Source organism: Nannobrachium achirus, assembly GCF_963921795.1.
Source record: "Nannobrachium achirus genome assembly, chromosome: 10".
Classification (NCBI taxonomy): domain Eukaryota; kingdom Metazoa; phylum Chordata; class Actinopteri; order Myctophiformes; family Myctophidae; genus Nannobrachium; species Nannobrachium achirus.
Window position 1 is genome coordinate 4,662,877 of NC_137819.1, and position 27,508 is coordinate 4,690,384.

At 42.0% G+C, this 27,508-nt stretch overlaps 1 protein-coding gene across 1 annotated transcript; it reads left to right on the forward strand.

Moving 5' to 3' along the window:
• Nucleotides 1–482: 482 nt before the first annotated feature.
• sgo1 (shugoshin 1) lies at nt 483–20,980 on the forward strand (the record flags this gene model as incomplete). Its single annotated transcript, XM_080734675.1, has 12 exons — nt 483–538; nt 2,335–2,504; nt 3,620–3,813; nt 5,146–5,186; nt 5,711–5,775; nt 6,394–6,686; nt 8,271–8,549; nt 9,184–9,517; nt 11,362–11,505; nt 16,012–16,188; nt 18,407–18,602; nt 20,806–20,980. Exons 2-12 carry the CDS (start codon nt 2,351–2,353, stop codon nt 20,978–20,980), a joined length of 2,052 nt encoding a protein of 683 aa, XP_080590801.1. The 5' UTR covers nt 483–538; nt 2,335–2,350.
• Nucleotides 20,981–27,508: the final 6,528 nt, after the last annotated feature.

Below are 27,508 nucleotides of genomic sequence, written 5' to 3' on the forward strand. Positions count from 1 at the left end.
CTGTGAAATGGGACATTCTGCATAATGACTATTATCTACTATTGGTATTGGTAGTGCATTTTTTATACCTATACTTTTGTACTTTTACTCAATTACATTTTAATTCCAAACTTCTACTTGTGGCAGAGTATTTCCACGTTGCAGTATTGATACTTAAATTTTTACATAAGTAAAGAATGTTTGTACTTTTCCCACAACAACTGTTCATTTACAAAAGGAAACGGCTCCCATCGTTCACTTCAAAAGACTCGATTCGTTCGCGAACGTCCCATCTCTAGGAGGAGCGAGGGTTTTACGTAGCGGGTCACGTAACGTGATTGCGTCAGCGTGAGCGTACTTAACCCCCACCAATGAGACGGCGTTACGCACATTTTTGAATCGGACGGGAGAAGAACGGCGTTTTGTTTGTCTGTCGTCGATAAATATCAACAAACGCCATCGTTTGTTTCACACAGGTGTCTCTCGGAGACTTATCGTTCTCCTGCTGGTGGAACAAACGTGTGAGAGTTGTTTTCCAGGTTCTGCGGACTTAAGAAAGGTACGTTTTTCGTTGTTTCGTCCTAGACTGCGACAACGGTAGCATGCTAACTTGTGCTAGCATCGCCACGAACGTCGCCTGGTTCTAAATTAAAACAACAACAACGTTTTCAATTTCATTCATAACCTGTGGCGTTAGTTCAGTAAAGGCTAAGGTATGGCAACATGACTGGTGTCGTGCAAGGACACTAGTCATGTTGCCATAGCTTAGCACCAGGCACAATGAAAAGTAGATTTTGTTATGGTAGCAGAAAGGTCGACCTAAAACAAAGTCCACCCAAACTCGTTTCCCAACGGGTCTGTGGCCTTAAGCTAGATGCAGGATACACTGATTGATAGATTAAGCTAGATGCAGAATAGACTAAAATCAAATTTGCTTCTGGGGGTCCCTGGAACAAACAAATGAACCAGGCGGGGTCCATTTGCACACTGGTTCCTAACTATCTTTAGCTGGGGACCCCTTGGAACTCCCTCAAGGACCCCTGGGGGTCCCCAGACCCCACTTACTTTGAGAACCAATGAACGAAACAATGGCCTGGTGTGAGGGTTGTGAGACGCAATCAAAGCGTTACAGATATCTACCAACTCGCATTGAACTTGTAGATTAGCTATTTGTTTTCGGCTCTGTAACGGGTGTTTTTGTGTTTTGTGGCCCTTGGATCAAGCGTCAAGACTAGCCCTGGAACTTAACTGTCATAGCACAGTCATGTTTGTATGTTTACCATGGCTAGACCAAGACTATCATAGATCTGAAACAAAATGTCAAAATCGATCAAATACATGACATCTGATAGTCTTGATCCAACCGTGGGTTAAGACTATCATGGATGTATTTTTATCGAGTCTGACTGGATTTGACTTTCGTATGCAACAGTCAGTCGAAAATACATACACTATGATGGTCTGTAATTCAGCAATCTGAGTTCCCAGAGGTATTTTTTTTCCGCACTAGGGGGCGTAGTAATTCAGTGGTTCTTGACCAGGGACCACCGGTGGTCCTTGAGGGGCTTCCAGGTGGTCCCCAGCTAAATGCTGGAGAGCTGGTAACCAAATGGACCCATATGTGGACCCATTTGGTTTCATTTTACCCTCTCAAGAGTTAGATTATTGCTAAACATCTGCGTTAATTTACAAGAAGTCTGCACAGTTAAGAGTATGGCAGGGGTCTTCAACGTTTTCAGGCCAAGGACCCCTTAATGGAGATAGATGAAGCAGGGACCCCCACAACCTGTTCATAGATTCCTTATACTGTAGGCCTACTTTCATCGTTCGACGGCACAATCATCAGTGTATTTTGGATTAATGTTAATTTGTGTTTTCAGATATTTAACCATTTGAACCGTTGATACTTAAAAAACTTGACCTTTCACGCTGTACTTAGTCTGCTCCTTTTCCCCTCTACACCAAAGCTCTTTGCCAAAAATAGCCGATCTAACAAGCTCCCAACGGCGTTGTGAGCTTGTAGATCTGCTATTTTTGGCTACAGTTCTCAGAATATGGACACTCGGCCATAGTTGTTAACATAAAAAGAAGATTTGGAGGACCCCCTGTAGTAACTCTGAGGACCCCCTAGGGGTCCCGGACCCCCTGTTGAAGACCCCTGGAGTATGGAATTGTGGACAATCTTATCCAAAGACAAAATATTCTACTGTTTTGGGTCTGAGAGGCTAAATCTCAACAAGTGGTGTTTCTGTTGCTCACATGCAGAATAAATAATGGACCTTGATATGAAAAAAGGTTGAAAACCACTGGTCTATGTGTTTAAAGTAAAGTCTTGTGCTCTCTGTTGTTGAGCAGCAGTGAAGCCGCTGCCATGGCGAGGGAACGCGTACAGAAGAAGTCGTTCGAGAACACTCTGGAGGACATCAAGCAGAAGATGAGGGAGAAGAGGGCCACGCGCGACTCCAGGACGGTCAGGGCCCAGAGCGGAAACCGAGGGCGACGCAACCTCGCCAACAAAACCAGCGGTACCTCGTTCATGTTGCTTACTTGTACATGCAGACATTATGCATAGCAATCATAACCACCTCATTCATCATGTAGCCTGTGTATGTACATGTATTATGCATTAATCACATCAACATAGGGGTGGGCGATATGGAAAATACAATATCACAATATTTTTCCAAGCAGTATCACGATACACAATCTTATCACGATTCTTTTTCATGCTCACACACACAAAAAAAAAACAGGAACTGTAACCAAATAATGGCCCAGTGCTGGCCGGTGCCAAAATAAATAAAAGCCTGTTACCAATAGGACCTTTTCTTTGACGATGGCTTGCCAGATTGCTCACATAGAAACATGGGTTTTTCCAAAAAAATGTAAGACACACAGAATCGGGTTAAAACTCAAATCTTCACGATTTTTCAAAAATAGCAGATCTAAAAGCTTGCAGCGTGGCACTCGCTGCTGCGAGCTTGTATATCTGCTATTTTTCAATAGTTAAAGGTATGTTTAACCCATTTAGAATGGGTACTGTACACATTATTGTGTATCATTATTTTATGCTTTAACTATTGAAAAATAGCAGATATACAAGCTCACACCGAGTGCCGCGCTGCGAGCTTGTAGATCTGCTATTTTTGAAAAATCGTGAAAATTCAAATTTTGACCCGATTCTGTCTTTTGAATCCTTCTAAGATTTTTTGAAAAACCTATGTTTCTATGTCAGCAATCTGGCCAGCCATCATCAAAGGAAAAGGTCCTTTTCACTTAACTGGAGCTCAGTTAGTCTGTTCCTGAGAGATTACTATGTCAGTGGTTCTCAAACCTTTTCATGTGAAGGACCCCCAAAATGATGTTTATTTGGCCATCTCAAAATATTTAGTTCCAGGGACCCCCCCCCCCCCCCCCCCCCCCCAAAGCAAAATTTGAGTTACAAACGTTCGCTTTGAAAATACATATATTCAAAGATTTGCACACATTTTCACGACTTAAAAAAAATAAAAAAAATAGCAGATCTACAAGCTTGCAGCGCGCGCTGTGAGCTTGTATATCTGCTATTTTTCCACTGGTTAAAGCATTCAATAATCCTAGGCCTAAATGGGTTGATCAACGTGAATGTCCTCCCCTGCAGACGACGGCATCCTGAAGGGCATCCAGGCCAACAACAAGGAGCTGGCAGTGGCTCTGCAAGCGGAGAGGGAGAAGGTCCGGCAGCTCAGCGACGCCGTCCTCAAGCTGAAGGGGGAGCGGCAGGCGCTGTTCGGGACGCTGTTCGTCTTGAAAAGGCTGCTGAGCGAGCAGGAGGCAAAAACCAACGCTGCCAAGGTGAGATGACTGGGTTAATCCGCGTCACTCTGGGTTTTTAACCGATTTAACCGCTCATTATTTTATGCTTTTAAAAGGGATATTCCACTTTCAACAGGGAAACAGCTTATGGGCTTCTCTCCACATACACACCCATTGCAACTTCAAACTCTATTTTAATCATGATGGATTCGTTAAAAACACCCATTATTTATTTCTGGTGACTCATAATACCCTCGTGAGCAGGCTGTTTTTTGCATAACATTTTTCATTTATTTTTGATAATTATTTTGGAAAATGGAAAAAATGAAATTAAAAAATAAAATAAAATCTGCTATTTTTGAAAAATGAAAATCTCGAAAAACTTCCAATATCTCTTTGATATTTGCTTCTGGGGGGTGCCTGATGCATAATATTTTGAGATTGCGTCGGTGGCCAAACACGAAAAATTAGACAACCACTGACATCGAAACATGCATTTTTCAAAAACCTTAGATGGATTTAGAAGACATTTTATAGAATCGGGTCAAAATAAATGTCGATATATTTAAAAAAGATGTACAAGCTTCCGGCTCCCTTATCAATCCATATAAAAGAATAGAAGAGAAATATAAACAAAGTCAGCCTGACAATGGCCAAAATTATTATTTGATTATTATGTTACGCTTTGTGTGGTCATTTTTGAATAGAAACACATATATGAAGCGTAATCTTTTTTTATTTTGGTGTCCGTTTTTCAAGAAAAAAGTTGACTATAGCTCCTTTAAAGATTATTACAATAACGTGTGCTAGTGTTGTATCAGGAGGCTACAGGCCAGGTTTTAGATCACAATCTACCAGCACAGAGGGAAAGTGCATTGGTAGGGCTGTCACAATTATTACATAATCGTCTAATCGTGATTATTTGACATTATCGCAATTATTTTGTCATAATCGTCATAATTGTGAATGTTAAAAAATTTCAGAAATAGTGGAAATAGCAGATCTACAAACTCACAACGCGTCGAGCTTGTAGATCGGCTATTTCCACTATCAAAGTTATTTTTTAAGCAGTAAGTTGTCAAATATGTCAGTAATGTATTTGTGTATTTAGGTTATGTGTCATATCTGCCATGTACAACTTCAAAGCCTAAAAGCCAAACAGAAATGTAATTATCAACGACAAAAACACAATTAATTCGTTAATCGGCAATTATTTGAGTGACAATAAATCGTCCTGTAAAATGTCATATCGTAACAGCCCTAAATGTATATTGCACAAGGGGGCCAAACATATGTGACCTAGCCTTATTCTAATGTGGAAAAGCAACGAGCCAAACTCACAACTCATTGCGATTTCTTTTCAATACACAGAGTCAACTGGAGATGCGTGCTGCGACCGTTGATCCATCCAGGTAACGTGAAATGTAAAAGTCTAATACAGGGGTCTTCAACAGGGGGTCCAGGACCCCCAGGGGGGTCCTCAGAGTTACTACAGGGGGTCCTCCAAATCGTTGGGATAGAAACCTTTTTATATGCATGCACTTGAACCCTAGTGTCTGTATTCGGAGAACTTTAGCCAAAAATAGCAGATATACAAGCTTGGCTATTTTCAGCAAAGAGGTTTGGTGTAGAGGGGGAAAAAGAGCAAACTAAGTACATGGTGAAAGCTCAAGTTTATTAGTATCGATGGTTCAAGTGGTTAAATATCTGAAAACACAAATTGACATGAATCCAAAATACACTGATGATTGTGCTGTCAAACAATGAAACCATATGGAATCTATGGTTGTGGGGGTCCCTGCTTCATCTCTCTCTCAACTAAGGGATCCTTGGCCTGAAAACATTGAAGACCCCTCATCTAATACAGTATGTTCTGGCTTCCATCCATTATGCTGCCTTTTATGACCAGATATGCGCTTTTCCTTTAATTGGACAGGAGAATGCAGAGCACCCCCAAACTGAACGAGCCCCTCCAGTGTGAGGCTGTGGCCACATCTGCAGGTATGCCACGTGCACGCCGACATTGACATTTCATCTGAGCTTTCATGTTTCATATCCATTATCCACACATGATATTATCTCAAAAGATATCAGTACAACACTTAAAATATCCTTGTATGCAGTGGTGTTAAACTAATTTCCATTTATTGTACTAAAGTACAATGTTGAGGTATTTTCTTTTACTTTACTGGAGTATTTAGTTTTCAGTATTTTTACTCAACTACAATTATTTGAAATCTTTAGTTAGGATTTACTTTGTTGATTTTGATTCTTATTACACAACATACATTAACAACTTCAGCCCTATATACATTTCGGCCATTTGAAAATGGACAATCTATAAGCTCACAATGCGTTGCCATGCGTCACATTGTGAGCACATTCTAATACATTCACACATTTCTTTTCCCATTGATTTGCACACATTTGCATGACTTTTCAAAAATGGCAGATCTACAAGCTCGCAGCGCTGTGAACTTGCTATTTTTCAATAGCTAAAGTATAAAATAATTAAGGCGCCTCCACCACTTTCCCCCCTTGTGACGCCCCTGGTTGCTGCACAGAAGCTTGGCATATTTATGTTGACATTTCCCGTTGTCTCTGACTCTCTGCTCACAGACACTCCCAGCCCAGAGTCCAGACCTCCAGTGGACAGACACATGTTGCCACGGACGGTGTGCGTGAGGCGGGGCCGACAGACGGAGCACGGCGGAGGCAGGAGGAGGTCCAGCCGTGTTCTCCTGCAGAGGTCGCTGAGCGAGGGGAACGCGGGCGCGCCTCCGGAGGAGACGACGCCGGCTGCTCCTGGAGACCTTCCGGAGGCCCTGGACGCCTCGGCCTTGACGGCGAGTCCCATTTGCCCCCCGGACGGCGAAGCCAGACCCCAGAACCAGACGCGGCAACAGCGGACGGTAAGGATGCCAGAAACCGCAAAACCGCTGTAGTCTAGATCACAGACATATAAAGCTAGACGCCTCCTTCGGCTAGGGGGCGTATGCATCTAGCAACCAAGGGAATCTTCGTCACTTCCGTGTTCATTGCTTCCGCGTGCGTCACACATACGGAAGTCGGTAAGCCAATCAGAGGCAGGTGGGGGCTGCTCTTTACGTATGCAGCCTATAAGAACAGCTGAGCAGCGCAACATCGGAACTGGCTCTGTTGAAATGAATTGTGGTCCTTGGATAAGTCACGGAAAAGACACACTGATTGGCCAGTAGTCACTTTGACTGACAGCGTTCCCTTGGTTTTTCCAGGAAGTCCGGGCTAGAACTTTTGCACACCGCTCCAATTAATTGCAGACGCGAACGAGGCATCTGGCTCTTTATATCTGTGGTCTAGATCAGTGTTTCTCAACCTTTTTTCAGCATGGGCACACTTTTCATGTCCCAAGAATCCATGGGCACACAACATAATACGGGGGTGTAAATATCGCCACTGTCGGGAAGAAACCTTGCATCTCCAAGTTTCAAATTTGTACGTTTCTTCGCAAAGTAAAGCCCTGCTTCATCATACAAGGCTGTCTGTCGCACAACGCACACAGCGCCTCGCACCGCGAGGCGTTGTGTGCTTGTAGATCGGCTATTTTTTGGGAAATGGACCCCATACACCTTATGAAAAGTGATGACTCATCACTAAACCATCGTTTTTTTTGCGTCTGTTTTTGGCCCAATGAATGTTTTTCGTGCAAAAAAAAAGCTTGCAATGGATTCGGAATAATTAAAAACACCTAGTTAGACCCCTAACATGCTACTTAAAGCATATTTTTGGGAGTGTTTTTTTTTCCCCCTTATAGTACATTGTATAGTAAGTGAATGAGACCCAGAATTACCCCAGCTGTCAAACATTTTGCTAGGGATGTTGAATTTCAATCTTTGTTGGATATGTTACTAGACACCTTTACGAACACAAGAAATTGTTTTGTAAGGAATGTATTCCCATGGTTTTATTAACCCATTTAGGCCTAGGATTATTGACTGCTTTAACCATTGAAAAATAGGATTATTGACTGCTTTAACCATTGAAAAATAGCAGATATACAAGCTCACAGCGCGGCACCGCGCTGCGAGCTTGTAAATCTGCTATTTTTGAAAAATCATGATTTTTCTTTGCAAGTCTATGAATATATCTATTTAAAAGCGAACATTTGTAACTCAAATATTTGCTTCTGGGGGGTCCCTAGAACAACATATTTTGAGATGGGGGTCCGTGGCCAAATACCTGTAATTTTGGGGGTCCTTGACATGGAAAACGTTTGAGAACCACTGATTTAGAGGAAGGATTTGGAAGTCGGGTCAAAGATATTCAAAGACTTGCACACATTTTCACGTTTTTTCAAAAATAGCAGATCTACAAGCTCGCAGCGTGCTGTGAGTTTGTATATCTGCTATTTTTCAATGGTTAAGGCATAAAATAGTCGTTAAAGTGGTTAAAATCAAACGCGGCTCGGGCGCGTTCCAGGTATTTGAGTGTTAAAATTCCCTGACTACATCCTCTAGGTGGAACCAGAGACTCTGTCGGCCCGCGTCTGTTCCAAGGAGCCACGGCAGCAACCGCGCAGGAAGGCCGTGCAGCAGCAGCAGCCACGGCCCGCGCCGGACCCAGCCGCCGCACGCAAAGCAGACAGGGGCCGCAAAGCGGAGCGGGCCCCGCTGAAGAAACCCTGGGACAACCCCAAACCCAGAGCCCGCTCCAAGAGCCGCGACCGCTCGGCCACGCGGCCGGCCAGAGGGAGACCCCCCGCGTCGCAGGTCAACACCTCGCTCAACACCTCGCAGGTAAAGATGGACCGATTGCAAAATCCTTGGCCGATACCGATCCACCGGTTTTTATGAAGGTCTGACCTGCCAAAACCGATTTTTTTCCGATGCCGATTTCTTTAGCTAAGAACTAGAAAATAGGGTTGCTCTAATACCCTTTTTTCAGGCCAAGTAGGCCTACAAGACATACTTCAATTTGAGTACCAATAAGCTAGAAGAACACTAATGCCAAATCAATCGCAATAGTACAATATCCAAAATCACAGACAATATCCAGTCTAATATGACCGTCTGGACTAGGCAGGAGGAAAGCAGGCGATGCATGCTTTTTTTTCCCTTTTTGGAGACTACATTGACACAGGATTATGGAATATATCCTTACATTGCAAAGGTAATCGGCACCATCTCTATTCTGTAGGCTGCCACTAAGTAGACTGGCTGCTACTCGCTAATGTTTACTTTAATCACAGGACCAGTGCATCATGCTGTGCAGTGACATAGACACACCTGGCATAAAACCGTTATTTATGTCACTGACATAAATAATCGGTGACCGGTAAGTACTTACCGGTCACCGATTCGGCCGGTTTGATATCATACCTGCCTGATTTTTTTTATATTGTCCGATTCCGATTTCCATCCCTACTCGCAGGGCTTCAACGACTCGTTCGACTTCGACTGCGAAGACGGCGTCCACCTCACGCCGTTCAAGAGCAAGGCCGGCGCCAGCAGTCAGCCGGCCACGCCCGTCCGGGAAGTGACCTCGCTGAAAAGAGCGGCGGCGGCGCCGCCTCGGTCTTCCACAGAGTCGGGTGCGTCCTCGCCGTCGTCAGACTCGGAGTCTGATGACAGCGTTTATATTCCACGCGGGAAGCAGAGGGCGCGCAGCTCACCCGAGATGAAGAAGGTCATCTCGACTCGCAGCCGGCAGTCCTCTAGAGCATCCAGACAGAAGGAGAACGTCTCCCCCGCGCAGAAGACGCCTGGTGAGAATCTAAAATTGTATACTTTTACCAGATTTTTTTTTGTCTTCTCCGCTAAATTTGTTTTCTTTGAAACGCAGTTTCAGCAAAACGAGCGCCAGAGCAACTTGAATGTATTTTATTGAATGTGCAAAGTAAAAGAGTTGGCAGCGACGTCTGTTCTGATAACGGCCATTGTGGTTGAGTTAAATGCCCCACAATTTAATATCTTTAATTGAAAACACATTGCTTTGGATATTGGCTTATTGCCTTGTAAGTCAGGGGTTTTCAAAGTGGGTGACTGACGGCAGTCCAGGGGTGCCGCAAGATAATTTGATATTTGGAATTCATTTGGAAAAAAATATTTAGTATCATTTTAAACTTAAACTTGAACTACAACGTTATTTCAGTCAGTTCGAATCAAAATGACTAACATTTTCCTCGCAACATAATCACAAAAATATGGCATAAATATAATAAGTGAAAATGATTGCGACCGTAGGTTGCATTTACTACCAAAACCTCCACCGGCTGTCCGTCCGTCCGTCAGTGAGTCAGTCACACGTCACACTTTTGCCCTGCTCATATCTCCACAACCGTTGCCCCCATCCATGCCAAACTTTGCACACATACTCCTTACCTGCCAAACTACAACCTCCAAGGACCCCCGGAGCTCCAGGGACCCCCAGGTCCCTGGGGGACCCCCAGGTGTAAAAATATGTCCCTCTGTGAGTCGCACGTCACACTTTTGCCCTGCTCATATCTCCACAACCGTTGCCCCCATCCATGCCACATTTTGCACACACACTCCTTACCTGCCAAACTACAACCTCCAAGGACCCCCGGAGCTCCAGGGACCCCCAGGTGTAAAAAATGACCAAATGACCACCCCAACGGGGCTGCTCACGGGGAATTCCTGGGGACCACCCACTCCTGGTGCTCCAGAATGGATGCAAAAGTGGTGACGCCCCCAGTGGAGGACCCCCTCCACTGCAGCTCACATAAAATGCCGTAACTCGGGCTAGGAGCGTCCGGGAGAGCCGGGGCCGGTACCTATTCGTCTGCCAAGGCAACGCGGACACCCCACCCCTCATTTCTCACATGGCCCTCTTCTAGCGCCACCATCAGGCCGATTCTTGCAAAACTATTCTTGCTCCTAAAATGTTTGCCCTAAAATCACGCAAATCGCTACACAGTATGTCTACACTCATCCCATCAACATGAATCTGTCTCATATAGCGCCACCTTCAGGCCGATTTTTAAAAACACATTTTTGGACACTGCTCCTACAGATTTTGCCCTAAAATCACGAAAATCACTACACAGTATGTCTACACTCATGTCATCAACATGGATCAGGAAGATTTTGGAAAAACAAATTTTTGCCCTATTCGTGGAGATAAGCGTCCTACGGTCGCTTATCTCCCGATTAGGGAGTCTTACTGGTGAATATAATGTAGGGGTGCCTTGGATGAAAATAATATTTATAGGGGTGCCCTGAGGCAAAAAAGTTTGGGAACCCCTGCTGTAAGTGATATAATGTCATGTCAAATTAAATGTCATGAAGGGAGCGAGCTCACGCTTACAGAAAATACCATGCGTTTTTCGTGGCTTACAGGGCACAGAAGCGACAAAGATAATAGGATAGGATGCCATTACACACTGTGGTAGACTGAGGGTCTAGCACAGTTTCAATCCTTATGAAAAACAATAACTACTATATTGTTGGCGTTGTGTGCTTGTACATCTGCTGTATTGACTACTTTTTTGCGACAGCCTTGTCTGAAGCAGGGCTTTACAAGGTTTCAGCCCGACAGTGACGATATATATACCTTGTCTTGTCTTGTGTCCTTGTCATATGCCCATAGTCTACCGAGATGCTAAACCAAAGGTGGTGGAGCCTGTGGTCCCTGACCGGGAAGAACTCCGTCTCCCACAATCCCCAGACTATGTTCTCACTCCTCAAACTCCTGACCTGCTCTCCCCAGAGATGGGTCAGGAAGACCACCTAGGTGAGTGACTAGTATGAAGACCACCTAGGTGAGTGACTAGTATGAAACGTGGTTCACTTTTCTCTTTTCTCTCCCATTTAGTCTGGTTTTCACTAGACCTGTCACAATTATTACATAATAGTCTAATCGCAAATATTTGACTTAACCCATTTAGGCCTAGAATTATTGAACGCTTTAACCAGTGAAAAATAGCAGATATACAAGCTCACAGCGCACGCTGCGAGCTTGTAGATGTGCTATTTTTGAAAAGTCGTGAAAATGTGTGAAAAACGTATAATATATGTATTTTTTTAAGCGAACGTTTGTAACTCAAATTTTTGCCAGGGTGGTCCCTGGAACTAAATATTTTGAGATGGGGGTCCGTGGCCAAATAAATATCATTTTGGGGGTCCTTCACATGAAAAGGTTTGAGAACCACTGACATGGTAGTCTCTCAAGAACAGACTAACTGAATTCCAGTTCAAGTGAAAAGGACCTTTTCTTTGACGATGGCTGGCCAGATTGCTGACATAGAAACATGTTTTTTTTTTTTAAATCTTAGAAGGATTCAAAAGACACTTATAGAATCGGGTCAAAATTCAAATTTTCACGAATTTTCAAAAATAGCAGATCTCCAAGCTCACAGCGCGGCACTCAGTGCCACGCTGCGAGTATATGTTAAAAAAAACATATTTTCAAACATTTTCGAAAATGGAGGAAATAAGTATAAAGTTGTCAAATAGGCCTATCTAATGTTTTTGTAGGTTATGTGTCATATCTGCCATGTGCAACTTCAAAGCCTACATGCCAAACAGAAAAGTAATTGTCAACGACAAAAACACAATTAAATTGTTAGTCGCATTATTCGAGTGACAATTAATCGTCATGTAAATGTCAACTATGTGTGTTAAGGCATTAACGAAAAAGTCGACTCAGTTGACTTCATTACACAAGTCGACTCCCACCAGAGAAAGTCGAAGTTGGAAAAAAAAAACGTTCTATTGTGAAAATGGCAGATCTACATGCTCACAACGCCTCGCAAAACGCGAGGCGTTGTGAGCATGTAGATCTGCTATTTTCACAATGCCTCGCAAAACGCGAGGCGTTGTGAGCATGTAGATCGGCTATTTTCACAATTTCTGCTTCTATATATTTGACAGTTGGAACATTTTTAATTTGTCATTTTAGAGGTTTTAAAAAGTCCTTAAATTGGCACTTTAGAAATGTGAAGATACCCTCTATACCAAGGGTGCCCAACCGGTCGGGCTGGTTGCCAGTGGACCGCGAGATGATTTCGAATAAATAATGTATTTTTTGACTGAACTAAAACCCCCCAGCACCCCCAAGCACCGAAAAAGCCCAGCTAACTGCCCACTCAGCTGGGGAATGTGGCCAGCTCGTTCATTGATCATTGGTTCTTTGATCATTGGTTCATTGATCATCGGGATGTAAATTGATTTCTGCTCACCTTTTCCTCGCCTTTGTTCCTGTGCGCCTTTTGTTCTAAAGATGTTACAGGGCAGGGGAGGGGATTTTGGACCATTATCACCTCTACCTGGCTGAAAGGTATGATACTGTATAAAACAGGCTCTCAGACTAGGCTTGAATCACTACTGACTGAACGCCAACATGAAGCGACCACCAGCAAAGAAGAGGCGCACCCAGACGACGCTCCAGTTCACCACCGCAAGCAAGCCGCCTTCGCCGCCTTCAGGAGACCTGCCTGCCGCCGCCGCTTTGGAGCCGTTTACGCCGCCTCCCGACGACCTGCCTGCACCGACAGTGGGGACCGAGGCGGCCTGCTTCCCGGACACAGAACCAGGCTCAAGCGGCAGCAACGCACCGACAGCAGCAGGGACAGAGCCGGCCTGCTTTCCAGAGCCCAGCAGCACATCCACCGTCGCGGTGCCTGGAACAAGGGCCGCGGCGCCCTGCGCCCCAGCAGTGCCAGCCAGAGGAGGAGTGGATGCGCAAACAGACCTGTCTGCTACACGGAGACCCAAAACCTACTATTTCCACAAAGAATGGGAGGAGGATTACTTTTTTGTTTATTTTAAAGAAAAACCAATCTGTCTGATCTGCAAGGCGAGCGTGGCTCTGGCGAAAAAAGCCAATTTGGAGCGCCACTATGCGACGCACAAGAAGTACGATGAAAAATTCCCCCCCAAAACAGCCCTACGAAAGACACAATTGCAGAAGCTGAAGGATGGATTCGGAGAGCAACAGGCGACTTTTACGAGGCCCCTCACCAAGGCACAAGCTGCTACAGTCGCATCGTATCGCGTCAGCCACGCTCTCGCAAAAAAGAAAAAATCCTTCACAGACGGTGCATTCGTGAAAGAGGCGTTTACTGTGGCTGCCGAGGCACTCTTCGCTGGTTTCGAGAATAAACGTGAGATTATGAATGCCGTCAAAGACATGCAACTATCACGGAATACTGTCACCCGGCGCTGTGAGGACATGTCTGAAGATGTTCATTCACAACTCAAGAAGGACGTCAACAGTTGTGAGTGTTTTTCCCTTCAGTTCGATGAATCGACTGACATGGTTGATGTGGCACAGCTATGCATTTTCATTAGAATGGTCTTTGAAGACATGAGTGCAAAAGAAGAGCTGCTCACTATCCTGCCTCTCAAAGGAACCACCAGAGGCGAGGATCTCTTCCACACCTTCATGGAGTTCGCTAATGAGAGCCAATTGCCCCTTCATAAACTCATCTCCATTACAACAGATGGGGCTCCTGCTATGGTTGGCCGTACTAACGGATTCGTTTCACTGTGCAAACAAAGCGATGCTTTCCCGGACTTCCACAATTACCATTGCATAATACACCAACAAGCACTGTGTGGTAAAAGTCTGAACATGAAGGAAGTGATGGAGATCGCTATGAAGATCGTGTGCTCTGTGAGGGCACGGAGCTTACAGAGGAGGCTGTTCCGTGCTCACATGGAGGAGACAGAGGCAGAACACACAGACCTGCTGCTGCACACGGATGTAAGGTGGCTGAGCAGAGGTAAATTTCTCGACAGATTCAGCGAGTTGCTGCCTGAAATTAAAGAGTTTCTCAAGCTTGGTAAACATGTCGAATATACACAGCTAGAGGACAACACATGGCTTTTGGATTTGGCGTTTTTAACTGATCTCACTGGCGAGCTAAATGACCTGAATTTAGAATTGCAGGGAAAGAATAAATGTGTGATAAACATGATCAGCTCAGTGAACTTGTTTAAAAGCAGAATAGAACTGTGGGCAAGACGGCTGCGGCGCAGTGACCTGCGCAACTTTCCTCACATGCAAGCAGAAGTTCAACGTCAGGGTGGGGACACAGCACAGCCTGATTGCACACGTTATGTGGAGCAAGTTGAAAGCATCATATCAGAGTTTGATAGGCGCTTCACAGACTTTGCAGCTATAGAACCTGTTGCAAGCTACATGTGTTTTCCATTTGGAAATGTGGATGTGGATGACATCGCACCCAAAGTGGCCTCACTGTGTAACCTGGACAGCTCTGATGTGGAGGACGAGATCCTCAAACTTCAAAGTGATATCGAAATCAAATCCAGGGCAACAAAGCTAGGGACTAAGGGAGAGTTCTGGGAGCTATTAATGCCTGAAAAGTATCCTAACCTCAGGAGATGTGCCATGAACATAACTGCTTTTTTTGGATCAACCTACCTGTGTGAGTCTGCTTTTTCTCACATGAACTTCATCAAGTCAAAGTACAGAGCCACAATGACAGATGAACACCTTGTGGCCTGCCTAAAGCTTGCAACCAGCTCATACAACCCTGACTTTGAAAAGCTAGCCTCCTCTTCCCAGTGTCAGGTTTCCCACTAAGGTAGAGACTGGAATAAAGGAGAAAAAGAAAAGAAAATGTATAAAAAAGAAAAGAGAACTATCAGTGACTTGTTGACATAATCCACAGATTTTGTGTGTGTGTTGTCAGTATGTATGCAGAGTGTGAAATAAATGGTCATGCTGTCTGTATGCCCAATGTGAGAAGTTGCTTCTTTTCTTCTTTCTTCTTCTTTATTATAATATAATTATTAAATTATAATATTATTGAATGAAAATATAGTAGGAATGATTAATATAATTATTATAATTATTATATTAATCATTCCTACTATACAGTATGAGTACAGTACAGTGAGTACACTGTTATAATCCCTATTAATATTTTCTGTTTTTCACGTGTATATTGAATGGGTATTACGGTACATTTTGGGCTGGTAGCCCTCAGCTAGGTGGCAAATTTTCAAAGTAGACCTTGGTTCAAAAAAGGTTGGGCACCCCTGCTCTATACACTTAAACTCTATGTTGGTTTGTTAACAGTTGAGTGAGAAAACAATGTTTCACATTAAGTTAATCATCTGGGGACCAGCCAAAATAATTGGGGGGTCGTGTGTGATGTGATGACGTCATCAAACGATAAAGTCGACTTCAACTCAACTTTTTACCGAGTCGAGTCGACTTGCAAAAATCACAAGTCGTTCATGCCCTAGTGTGTGTGTGTTTATATTGTAGAGGCTGACATGAGACTGCTTGATGATGATGAAGAGGTCCCTGTCACTCCGGGGCTGGAGGCAGACATGAGACGGATTGATGACGTTCTGTCCAGCTTTGGAGACTCCCTGTCCAACGTGGAGACTCCTCCTCTCTTAGCCGCCAGCAGCCAGATGAAGGCTAAGACCTCCAAAAAGGGTAAGGCAGCCCTGGTCTGGTGTATGTATCTATGAGTCACCCTCTCCTTTAAAATTGCTCCCCACTTTACACTTCTCTATGCACTAAATCAGGGGTCTTCAACGTGTTCAGGCCAAGGACCCCTTAGTTGAGAGAGAGAGACGAAGCGGGGACCCCCCACAACCTGTTCATAGATTAGATTCCATATAGTTTAATTGTTTGACAGTACAATCATCAAGAGTATTTTGGATTCATGTCAATTTGGGTTTTACATATTTAACCACTTGAACTATCAATACTTAATAAACTTGACCTTTCACTCTACTCTTTTTCCCCTCTACACCAAAGCTCTTTGCCGAAAATAGCCGATCTACAAGCTCCCAACGCCTCGTTGTGAGCTTGTAGATCTGCTATTTTTGGCTAAAGTTCTCAGAATATGGATGCTAGGGTTCAAGTGGTTAATATAAAAAAAGTTTCATCACTCTTAAGATTTGGAGGACACCCTGTAGTAACTCCAGGGACCCCCTGTTGAAGACCCCTGCACTACATTAATTAAAACCCTGTCTTATACACTTCACTATGCACTACGTTGATTGCACATTTTTTCCCCTTGAGCTGGTCACTGGTGTGTAAACGGTCTCTAGAACAGTGTTTCCCAAACGATTTTAATTCGAGACCCGAAAGAGAATAATGTTTGTCTTTGTGTGACCCTGGGACCCAAACTCACAAATACTTTTAATTAATTAAGCAACCAAAAAGATTGTCCACCCTGGTGCTTTTTAAAGGACAACTTTAGTTTTTTACAACAAGGGTTCATATTTTAGATTGTAATTAAAGAATATAAAAGATGAGTGTAACCCTAATTGTATTGTTTTAGAGATTCTTATTTCAGTGTTTGGGGGCATGCGTACAAGTGGCTAAATATGTCATTTTACACAGAATAAGCCCATTCCCAAGATACAACGCAACCTTTCATGGTTTGATGTGACTTATGGGGGCTAGAAGTGTTACTGTAAATAGCAATAAAGAAACTGCTGGCTTATTGTGTCTAAAAAGACATATTTAGCCACTTGTACGCATGCCCCCATGCGTACGCATGCCCCAGATTTTAGCACGTAAACGCAATAAAACAATAGAACGAAGCAAATGAAAACATTTTAACACTCACTTTTTCTTTTCTCTAATGACAATCTAAAATATGAACCCTTGTATAAAAAAAACAAAGTTGTCCTTTAATTGTTAGCTGAGCACCCATGAAAACATGTTTCTGAAAGAATTTCATGAATAAAATAATCAAAGAATTAAATTCCCTAAATTCGGGAAGGAAGGAAAAACAAGTTTAAGAATGATTTGAAAATGGAAGATCTGAAAGCTCACTGTGCGGCACCAAGTGACGCGTTGTGTGTAGATCTGCTATGTTCACTAGTTTGGGTCCCGGGCAGACGTCTGATTTCTCTTGGGTCTTGGGCTAAAACGTTTGATGATCACTGTCTCTATAGTCCGAGCATTTCAGGCAAAAATCGTGCACTTTATGAAAGAAGCAAGACATTTGGCACAGTTAGAAGTTAGAACATGCCATATGGAACATTTTTGGCTACAGGGACATTGGCTACAGGGACATTGTAGATTTGTCTTTGGAAACTTGTGGGAGCCAATCAAAGTTGGGCTCTCATAGACTTTACTATACACTAAAATAATACAACAAATACATATGCATGTGAGGGGTCAAACTAGGTGTTTTTCGGGATTCTGAATCCAATGCAAGCATTTGTTTTGCGCAAAAAACATTCCTTTCTGAGAAACGGCCGCCACAAAACTGTGAAAAGGGATGACTCGTCACTAAACCATAGTTTTATGGGGTCCAGTTTTAGCCCAAGGAATGTTTTTTCCTGCAAAAACAATTTTTGCATTGGATTCAGAATCCCGAAAAACACCTAGTTTGACCCCTCACATGCTACTTAAAGCATATATATATATATATTTGTTGTATTATTGTACTGTATAGTAAAGTCTATGAGAGCCCAACTTTGATTGGCTCCCACAAGTTTCCCAAGACAAATCTGCGATGTCCCTAGAGCCAAAAATGTTCCATATGGCATGTTCTAACTGTGCCAAATGTCATGCTTCTTTCATAAAGTGCTCGATTCCATCAAAACGCTTGGACTACTATAAGCTCACCTCCCCTCACCCCTGGTCTCCCTCACCTCTTCCCCCCCCTCCCCCCCTCACGGTTCCTCAGGTGGGCTGGGTGTCAGGATGGCAGGGCGGGGCCTGAGTCTGTGTGACGTGACCAATCTGTCCCCCGCAGCCTATCGCGCTTTCCCCCGCGACAAGCCGCCCCGCCCCTCGGACGCTCGCTGCTCCACCCCCGTAGCGGCGCCGCGCAAGCGCCGCTGCACCATGACGGTGGACTACAAGGAGCCGTCCTTGGGAAAGTACGCACGCACACGCACACACACACACACACACACACAGTGCAGTACACAGTGGTTCCCAAAGTTTTGTCTCAGGGCACCCCATAAATATTATTTTTTTTAATCCGAGGCACCCCTACATTATAATTTTCCACTCCCAGCACCTTATATTTATAGCATATCGTCGTTGTCGGGTGGAAACCTTGTATGTCCAAAACCGTTCGTTTTGTATTTATCATCTATACAATGTACTAAACTAGTGAAAACAGCAGATCTACAAGCACTGTGCTTGTAGATCGGCTGTTTTCACTAGTTTTGTGCGACAGTCTTGTATGATGAAGCAGGGCTTTGCTTTACCAAAAGACGTACACATTTGAAACTTGGAGATACGAGGTTTCTGCCCGACAGTGACGATATTTTAGTGATTATGTTGCGAGGAAAGCATTGAGATAATAGCCATTTTGGTTAGAACTGACTGAAAATAACTTTGTACTTCAAGTCTCACGGCACCCCTGGACTGCCGTCACGGCACCCCAGGGTGCCCCGTCACCCACTTTGAAAATGCCTGCAGTACACACTTATACACACTCATCCCTGATGACAGATGAAGTGTTAAAAGGCTTTAATAGCTTGGTAGTATTCAATGCTATAGAATAGACTCTAGCACTCTATGGGGCTTTTAAGCCGTGACATAATTTTGTAGTCAGGCCTCCAAGCAGATTTATTATCAATATGTGTCCCTCGCTATTTCAACAGATCAGAGACAAAAATAACGACTAAAGTATAATTCTACCACTTTCCTTTGAACAACAAAGAGAAGAAAGAATTGTAAATGGTAAAAAGATTTGCTTTTTTGGGGGGCAAAAGTTCTCCTCTGCCTACAAAATGATGTCGGACTTAACAGCCCCATAGAGGGTATGCGCGTGACATAATCATCATTACCAGGAAGTTGGGCAGGAACGCCTACTGAGAGGTAAAAAAAACTACTTTCTGGACTTGACAGCCCATACACCAAATGGAAAAGTCCTATCTTATTCGGTGTTGATTTCGTCGACTAAAACTATGACGAAAAATGTTTGTCGACTAATAAAAACAAAAAATAAAAACTACGCTGTGATGACTAAAACTAAGACTAAATATATTAACAATTTCGTCAACAAAATAAAAACGGAGAAGAGTCATTTTATGTTTGGTTGCTCTCAGGTGTTGCTTGCATGACGGAGGACGATGTCACGATAAATTAAATCTCCACGATACGATTATCGTGTTTTTACCACGATAAACGATAGGGCTGCACAAATAATCATTTACACACATGTGAAACTTATGGTGTGTTACTAAGGGTGCATTGTTTTGCCTTGATGAAAGCAAGGCAGCGACATTATGGTACTTTCTTCCTTGACAAAAATGAGGCAGACAATACCATTAATGAGATCTTTCTAAATATAAAACACTTTATATGAAATGAATCAAACATTTGAATTATTGCCAATTTGCCTAGTTATTAATAATTAATTTCTTTTTAAATGTATTACTCAATAAATATTCAACAGAAGCTTCGGAAGCTTGACTTGAAGTGATTTTATTTGGTTAAAATAATTTATTATATCAGCCTTTTAACAAAGAAAAGGTTTGTTTTAACCAAAAAAAACTTAGTTTTAACCAAAAAACTATCACTTATCCGACCTTAAAGGAGTAGTTCACCCCCAAAATGTATTTTTTTTCCTATTGGTTACTCATGCCATGGAGAGTAGAGTTCAATAATATTTTTGGGTTTTTGTCACATTCCTAAGACAAAAATTTGATTTGAGTTAATTTACCCCCATTGATTCCGGATGGTGACCTGTTTCGAAATGGGTCACCATCCGAAATGAATGGGGGTAAATGTATTATCACATTTTTCTCTTAGGAATGTGACAAAAACCCAAAAATATTATTGAACTCTACTCTCCATGGCATGAGTAATCAATAGAAAAAAAGTCATTTTGGGGGTGAACTACTCCTTTAAAATAAACATATAAATATCGTGAATAAAATCGCAATCGCAATATTAGTCCCGAAAAATCAAAATTAGACATTTTCCCAAAATCGGGCAGCCCTAATAAACGATAAAATTCTTGACTAAATCAAAATGCCTAAAATATGGATGTTCATGTGGTGAAACATGACATGTGTTTTTCTTGTCCGGCTGTCTCTCATCTCTTTGTCCTTCCCGTGTCTCCAGGAAGCTCAGGCGAGGAGACAAGTTCACAGACGTGCAGTTCCTCAGCTCTCCCATCTTCAAGAGCTCCGCTCGGAGGTCTGTGCAAAACGCCAGGAAGTCCACCAACAGAAAGTCCACGGTCGGTCAGCAGCCGTTTCAGAACAAGTACAACGAGTCGTTTGTGGGATGCTGTTAGCGCGCTGATCTTTGTACACTCGCCCTACCTAAGAACTTGTATGACAAAAGGATTTGGAAGTGTGTTTTTATTACCTTGGACTACCTTTTGGGAGGTCTAAATTGAACTATACTATATGTAACTCTGACAGCATACAAATGAAACCAAATGGACCCTTACGGGTCCATTTGGTTTCATTTCTATACTGTCAGAGTTAAGTGGAGAGCTTGACATTTTAAAGTTTGAGAACTATTGAAGTCCACCAACAGAAAGTCCACAGTCGGTCAGTCGCCCATTTCAGAACAAATACAACGAGTCGTTTGTGGGATGCTGTTAGCGCGGTGATCTTTGTACACTCGCCCTACCCATTAAGAACTTGTAGGACAAAAGGATTTGGAAGTTAATACCTTGGACTTTTTCTTTTCAACTTCAAGGCTTGTTTAAAGCATAGCTGCAAATTTAAGATGTATTGTATATATTTTGTAATTTTACGTTTTGTTACTTTTTTTTTTTTTTTTTAATTCATAGCTTTTTCATGTGTCATTCTATCTGTCATGAAGTCTTAGACAGTATGTCAAAGTTCAAGTCAGATTTTTAAGTCTCTTCCTCTGTTGAAGTGTTCAGTAGTCACTAAGGAAGAATACAAGTAGTGTGATGCAATGATTACCAAGTGTTTGTTCATAACCTGAGTCTCTCCTCTTAAATAAACAAAATGCATTTCCATGCTTAATTGCTCATACTGTACTATAAGAGTCATCTTTCCTGATTGGGTAAAATTGTATTTTCTGTTCACTACAGAGGTGGGGAGACTGGACGACCCTTGTTGTTGTTCAATAAACACCCTATAGCAATGATCTCTGTAGGACTATAGAGCTGTTTAACACTGTTTATATTGACAAATAAAATGAAATCAGAATCACTTAATCTGTTGAGATCATCACTGTGAATATTATCGTACTGTGATTGCTCATACATTGTCCATTGTATTCCCAAATAACCACTTGTGATTAGAGATGGGATTTATGTCTCTTTAAAGTGAGCCGGATATCTAGAATCTGTTCCTTTCAAAGAGCCGTTCAAAAGACTGGCTCGCTAGTTACTATGTAGATATTGATTATAATTACAAATTCCCTTCAACCCTATACATTTCAGCCATATTTATAGGCCACATTTCGCCCATTTGAAAATGGCCGATCTACAAGCTCACAGTGTTTTGTTGAGTCTGCAACGCATTGTGAGCTTGTAGATTTTTTTTTTTCTTTTTTTCAAATTGTTTTTTTTTTTTACTATTGTTATTGTAAGTGCATTTTGATACTTTTGTACTTTTACTCAAGTACATTTGAATTCCAAACTTCTACTTGTGGCAGAGTATTTCCACGTTGCAGCATTGATACTTTGTACATAAGTAAAGAATGTTTGTACTTTTTCCACAACTGTTCATTTACAAAAGACTCGATTCGTTCGCGAACGTCCCATCTCTACTTCATTAAAGCTAAAACATCTCGCTAAAACATCTCGTGACTGAGCTTTAGGCTACACGGAGCTGGATATTTCAACATAAAAAAATATCTATGTCCACACGGAGCTGGATATTTCATGTATCCCATTTTTTCAGATATCCACATAGAAAGATATCTAGGTCCACACGACAAAGATATCTAGGTCTAACAAGCACACACACAGTAAAGTCTTCAGAGATATCCGGGTACCGTGTCTACACGGATCCAGTGAATCGGATATTTTTCAATGTCTTCACTTATTGATCCGGTTTAAAAAATATCCAGCTTCGCGGCCGTAATATCCATCTTCATGTGGCTGCAAGCCCCAACAGCACAAAAAATTGTCTAGCTTCAGATATATCCAGCTCCGTGTAGCCATGGCTACACGGAATATGACATTTTACATGACGATTAATTGTCACTCAAATAATTGGCGATTAACGATTTAATTGTGTTTTTGTCGTTGATAATTACATTTCTGTTTGGCTTTTAGGCTTTGAAGTTGTACATGGTAGATATGAGTCATATGACACATAACCTAAATATACAAAGAAATTACTGACATATTTGACAACTTGCTACTTAAAAAATAACTTTGATAGTGGAAATAGCCGATCTACAAACTGAGCTTGTAGATCTGCTATTTCCACTATTTCTGACAATTTTCAACATTCACGATTATGACGATTATGACAAAATAATTGCGATAATGTCAAATAATCACGATTAGACGATTATGTAATAATTGTGACAGCCCTAGCCATGGCCTTAATGAAATTATTCCGAGAGACCATCAAGGTTTTCTGGAAGATGCTGGTGAACATTTATTCTATTGCTAGTTTGGTCCATTCTAATACACTTAAACCTCACATGACAATGACTGGAATCAGTCGTTGGTAGAATGACAGCTTTTAATCAATGTGTGATAATAAAGCTTTTAGATCGGGTCTTCAACAGGGGGTCTGGGACCCCTAGGGGGTCCTCAGAGTTACTACAGGGGGTCCTCCAAATATTTGAGTGATAGAAACGTTTTTCCCTTTTTATTTGAACCCTAGCGGCCATATTCGGAGAACTTTAGCAGAGCGACAAGCTCATGCGCGAGGTGTTGTGAGCTTGTAGATCTGCTATTTTTTGGCAGAGAGCTTTGGTGTAGAGGGGAAAAAAAGAGCAGACTAAGTACAGAGTGAAAGGTCAAGTTTATTAAGTATTGACGGTTCAAGTGGTTAAATATCTGAAAACAAAAATTTACAGAATCCAAAATACACTGATTGTGCTGTCAAACGAAACTATGGAATCTATGAACAGGTTGTGGGGGTCCCTACTTCATCTCTCTCTCAACTAAGGGGTCCTTGGCCTGAAAACGTTGAAGACCCCTGTTTCATATTGTAGGATACGTGTTTGACTCACTAACAATAAGACTCAAATGCCCCTGAGGGCCAAGACCTGCAAACAGCGTAAGGCCTCCTTAGAGCAGGGGTTTTCAAAGTGGGTGCCGGGGCACCCTTGAGTGCCGCATCGGCTGTCCAGGAGTGCCGCGAGATCATTTGATAATATTCGGAATTCAATTCACTTGAAGTACAGAGTTATTTTCAGTCAGTTCTAATCAAAATGTCTATTATCTCAACGTTTTCCTCGCAACATAACTCAAATATCGTCACTGTCGGGCAGAAACCTCGTATCTCCAAGTTTCAAATGCGTAAGTCTTTTGGTAAAGCAAAGTCCTGCTTCATCATACAAGACTGTCACACAAAACTAGTGACAACAGCCGATCTACAAGCACACAACGCCTCGCGATTGCTTGTAGATCGGCTGTTTTCACTAGTTTAGTACATTTTATAGATGATAAATGGGGGGGGGCATAATTGACAACATGCTAAAGAATGTAATGATATAATATAACAATCTCCACGATACAATTATCATGTTTTTATCACGATAAACGATAATATCACGTATCGTCCCATCCCTATAACATTCTAATCAAAATTCTTGACTAAATCAAAAGGCCTAAAATATGGATGTTCATGTGGTGAAACATGACATCTGTTTTTCTTGTCTGGCTTAGGGCATTAACGAAAAAGTCGACTGAGTCGACTTCATTACACAAGTCGACTCCCACCAGAGAAAGTCGATAGTCGAAGTTGAAAAAAAGAAAATCCTTTGTATTTTTTCTATCATTATTTTTGCTCCATGTGTGCGTCTGTACAGCATTCAAACAGTAGGATTGCTTATTGTCAAGGACAGAATGATCCAATATTACAGTGCTACATTACATTTGGTATAACATGCTTCTATTGTGAAAATAGCAGATCTACATGCTCGCGAGGCGTTGTGAGCTTGTAGATCTGCTATTTTCACAATTTCTGCCTCTAATATTTGACAATTTGGACAATGTTTAATTTGTCATTTTAGAGGTATTCAAAAGTCTTTAAATTGACACTTAAGAAATCTAAAGTGTCAAAATCTTCAATATTACAAAAGATCCAAGGCAGAATACAATCGTTTGGTCATTCGGCCTGAGCGCAAATCTGTGTCACTTTAGATTTGACCATTATTTTCTGCTTTTAACTGTTAAATAGATGTTGCGAGCTTGTAGATCAGCTATTTTTGAAACATCGTGAACATTTGTGAAAGTCTTTGAATATGTTTGACCCGATTCTATAAATGTCTTCTAAATCAGTGGTTCTCAAACCTTTTCATGTCAAGGACCCCCAAAACTACATGTATTTGGCCTCGCTTTTAAAAAGATATATTAAAAATAAATCATTTTTTTTTAAATAGCAGATCTACAAGCCGCGCTGTGAGCTTGTAGATCTGCTATTTTTCAATAATTAAAGCATGAAATAATTCTAGGCCTAAACGGTAGAGATGGACCGATTGCAAAATTCTTGGCCGATACCGATCCACCGGTTTTATGAAGGTCTGACCTGCCAAAACCGATTTTTCCGATACCGAGCTATAAAATAGGGTTGCTCTAATACCCTTTTTTTTAAGGCCAAGTAGGCCTACAAGACATACTTCAATTTGAGTACCACTAAGCTAGAAGAACACTTATGCCAAATCAATCACAATAGTACAATATCCAGTCTAATATGACCGTCTCCGTCTGTAGGCAGGAGGAAAGTCGGTGATGCATGCTTTTTTTCCCCCCTTCTTTTTGGAGACGACATTGACACAGGATTATGGAATATGTCCTTACATTGCAAAGGTAATCGGCACCATCTCTCTTCTGTAGGCTGCCACTAAGTAAACTGGCTGCTACTGGCTAATGTTTACTTTAGTCACAGGTAGGGATGGGTATCGTTCACCTTTTAATCGATACGATACCTTTTTCGATACCTGGGAATCGATACGATACCTTTTTCGATACCATTTTCGATACTTTTTATTTATTATTATTATTATTATAATTATTATTTGCCTTTTTCTAAGGGCTATTTTATAGACGTTGGATCATTATCATAATAATAAACATTAATATGGGCTATTCTCGGCAATTTTCACAGTGTGTAGCCTACTAAAGCAGTCATTAAACTTTCAGTAGCCCAACTGTTACAGATGCGACCGGCAAGGGGTGCATTCAAAAGTATCGAAACAAGGTATCGTTCGTTACTCGTTTCGAGTATCGTTCGTGAACTGATACTCGATAGTATCGTGTCAGTGAATCGATACCATTAAAAGTATCGCCGATGATACCCAACCCTAGTCACAGGACCAGAGCATCATGCTGTGCAGTGCCATAGACAAAATTGGCATAAAACCGGTATTTATGTCAGTGACCTGCCGGTCACCGATTCGGCCGGTTTGATATCATACCTGCCGATTTTTGATATTGGCTGATCGATCCCTACTAAACGGGCTAAAGTAAACAAACGCGGCCCACTCTCTGAACACTTTTGACATTTCCAATTGGGCCACGATCCAGAAAAGACGATCACTGCTCCATGCACGTTTCCACCATAGGTTTCCACCTGAGCCACTGGTGTGTAAAATGTCTATTAGCCCATTTAGGCCTACAGTTATTGAATGCTTTAACTGTTGAAAAATAGCAGATATACAAGCTCACAGCGCGGCACTCGGTGCCGCGCTGCGAGCTTGTATATCTGCTATTTTTGAAAAAGTCGTGAAAATGTGTTCACATCTTTGAACATATGTATTTTCAAAGCGAATGTTTGAAACTCAGATTTTGCTTCTGGGTGGTCCCTGGAACTCGATATTTTGAGATGGGGGTCCGTGGCCAAATACATATAATTTTGGGGGTCCTTTACATGAAAAGGTTTGAGAACCACTGACATAGTAGTCTCTCAAGAACAGACTAACTGAGCTCCAGTTGAAGTGAAAAGGACCTTTTCTTTGACGATGGCTCGACAACATAGGGTTTTCAAAAAATCTTAGAAGGAAGACACTTATAGAATCGGTTCAAAATTCTCATTTTCACGTTTTTTCAAAAATAGCAGATCTACAAGCTTGTATATCTGCTATTTTTTTAATATTTAAAGCATAAAATATTGCGTCATAATGTGTTCAGGCCTAAATGTCTATTAGTCTAGTAGGAAAGGGGGGTCCACGTGCATAGGGTGGATTGTTTTTTTCGCCACCTGTTTTTTTCTTAATCCTTAAAGGGTATATTTTAAGATTCTGCCAGGTAACAGGCTGAAATATCGTCCTAAGGGGTTCATTTTTAATGATTTCTTGCACCTACCCATTCACTTACTAAACAGGAAATCCCAAAAAAATCTTCTTTAAGTAGCATGTGAGGGGTCTAACTAGGGGGTTTTCATGATTCTGAATCCATTGCAAGCATTTTGTTTTGCACAAAAAACATTCCTTATGGACCCCAAGGAATGTTTTTCGGGCATTTTTTGTGAGCATGTAGATCTGCTATTTTCACAATAAAACATTTTTTTCTTTTTTTGACCGAGTCGAATGCCCTACTTTAGATGCCATGAAGGGAGCTGACAGGCCCTTCTTGATGTCAAACAATCAAGTCACCTTAATTCAAGTGACGGATGCCAAAAAGAGGGGTTTTGTGATCTTTTTGTCATCATCT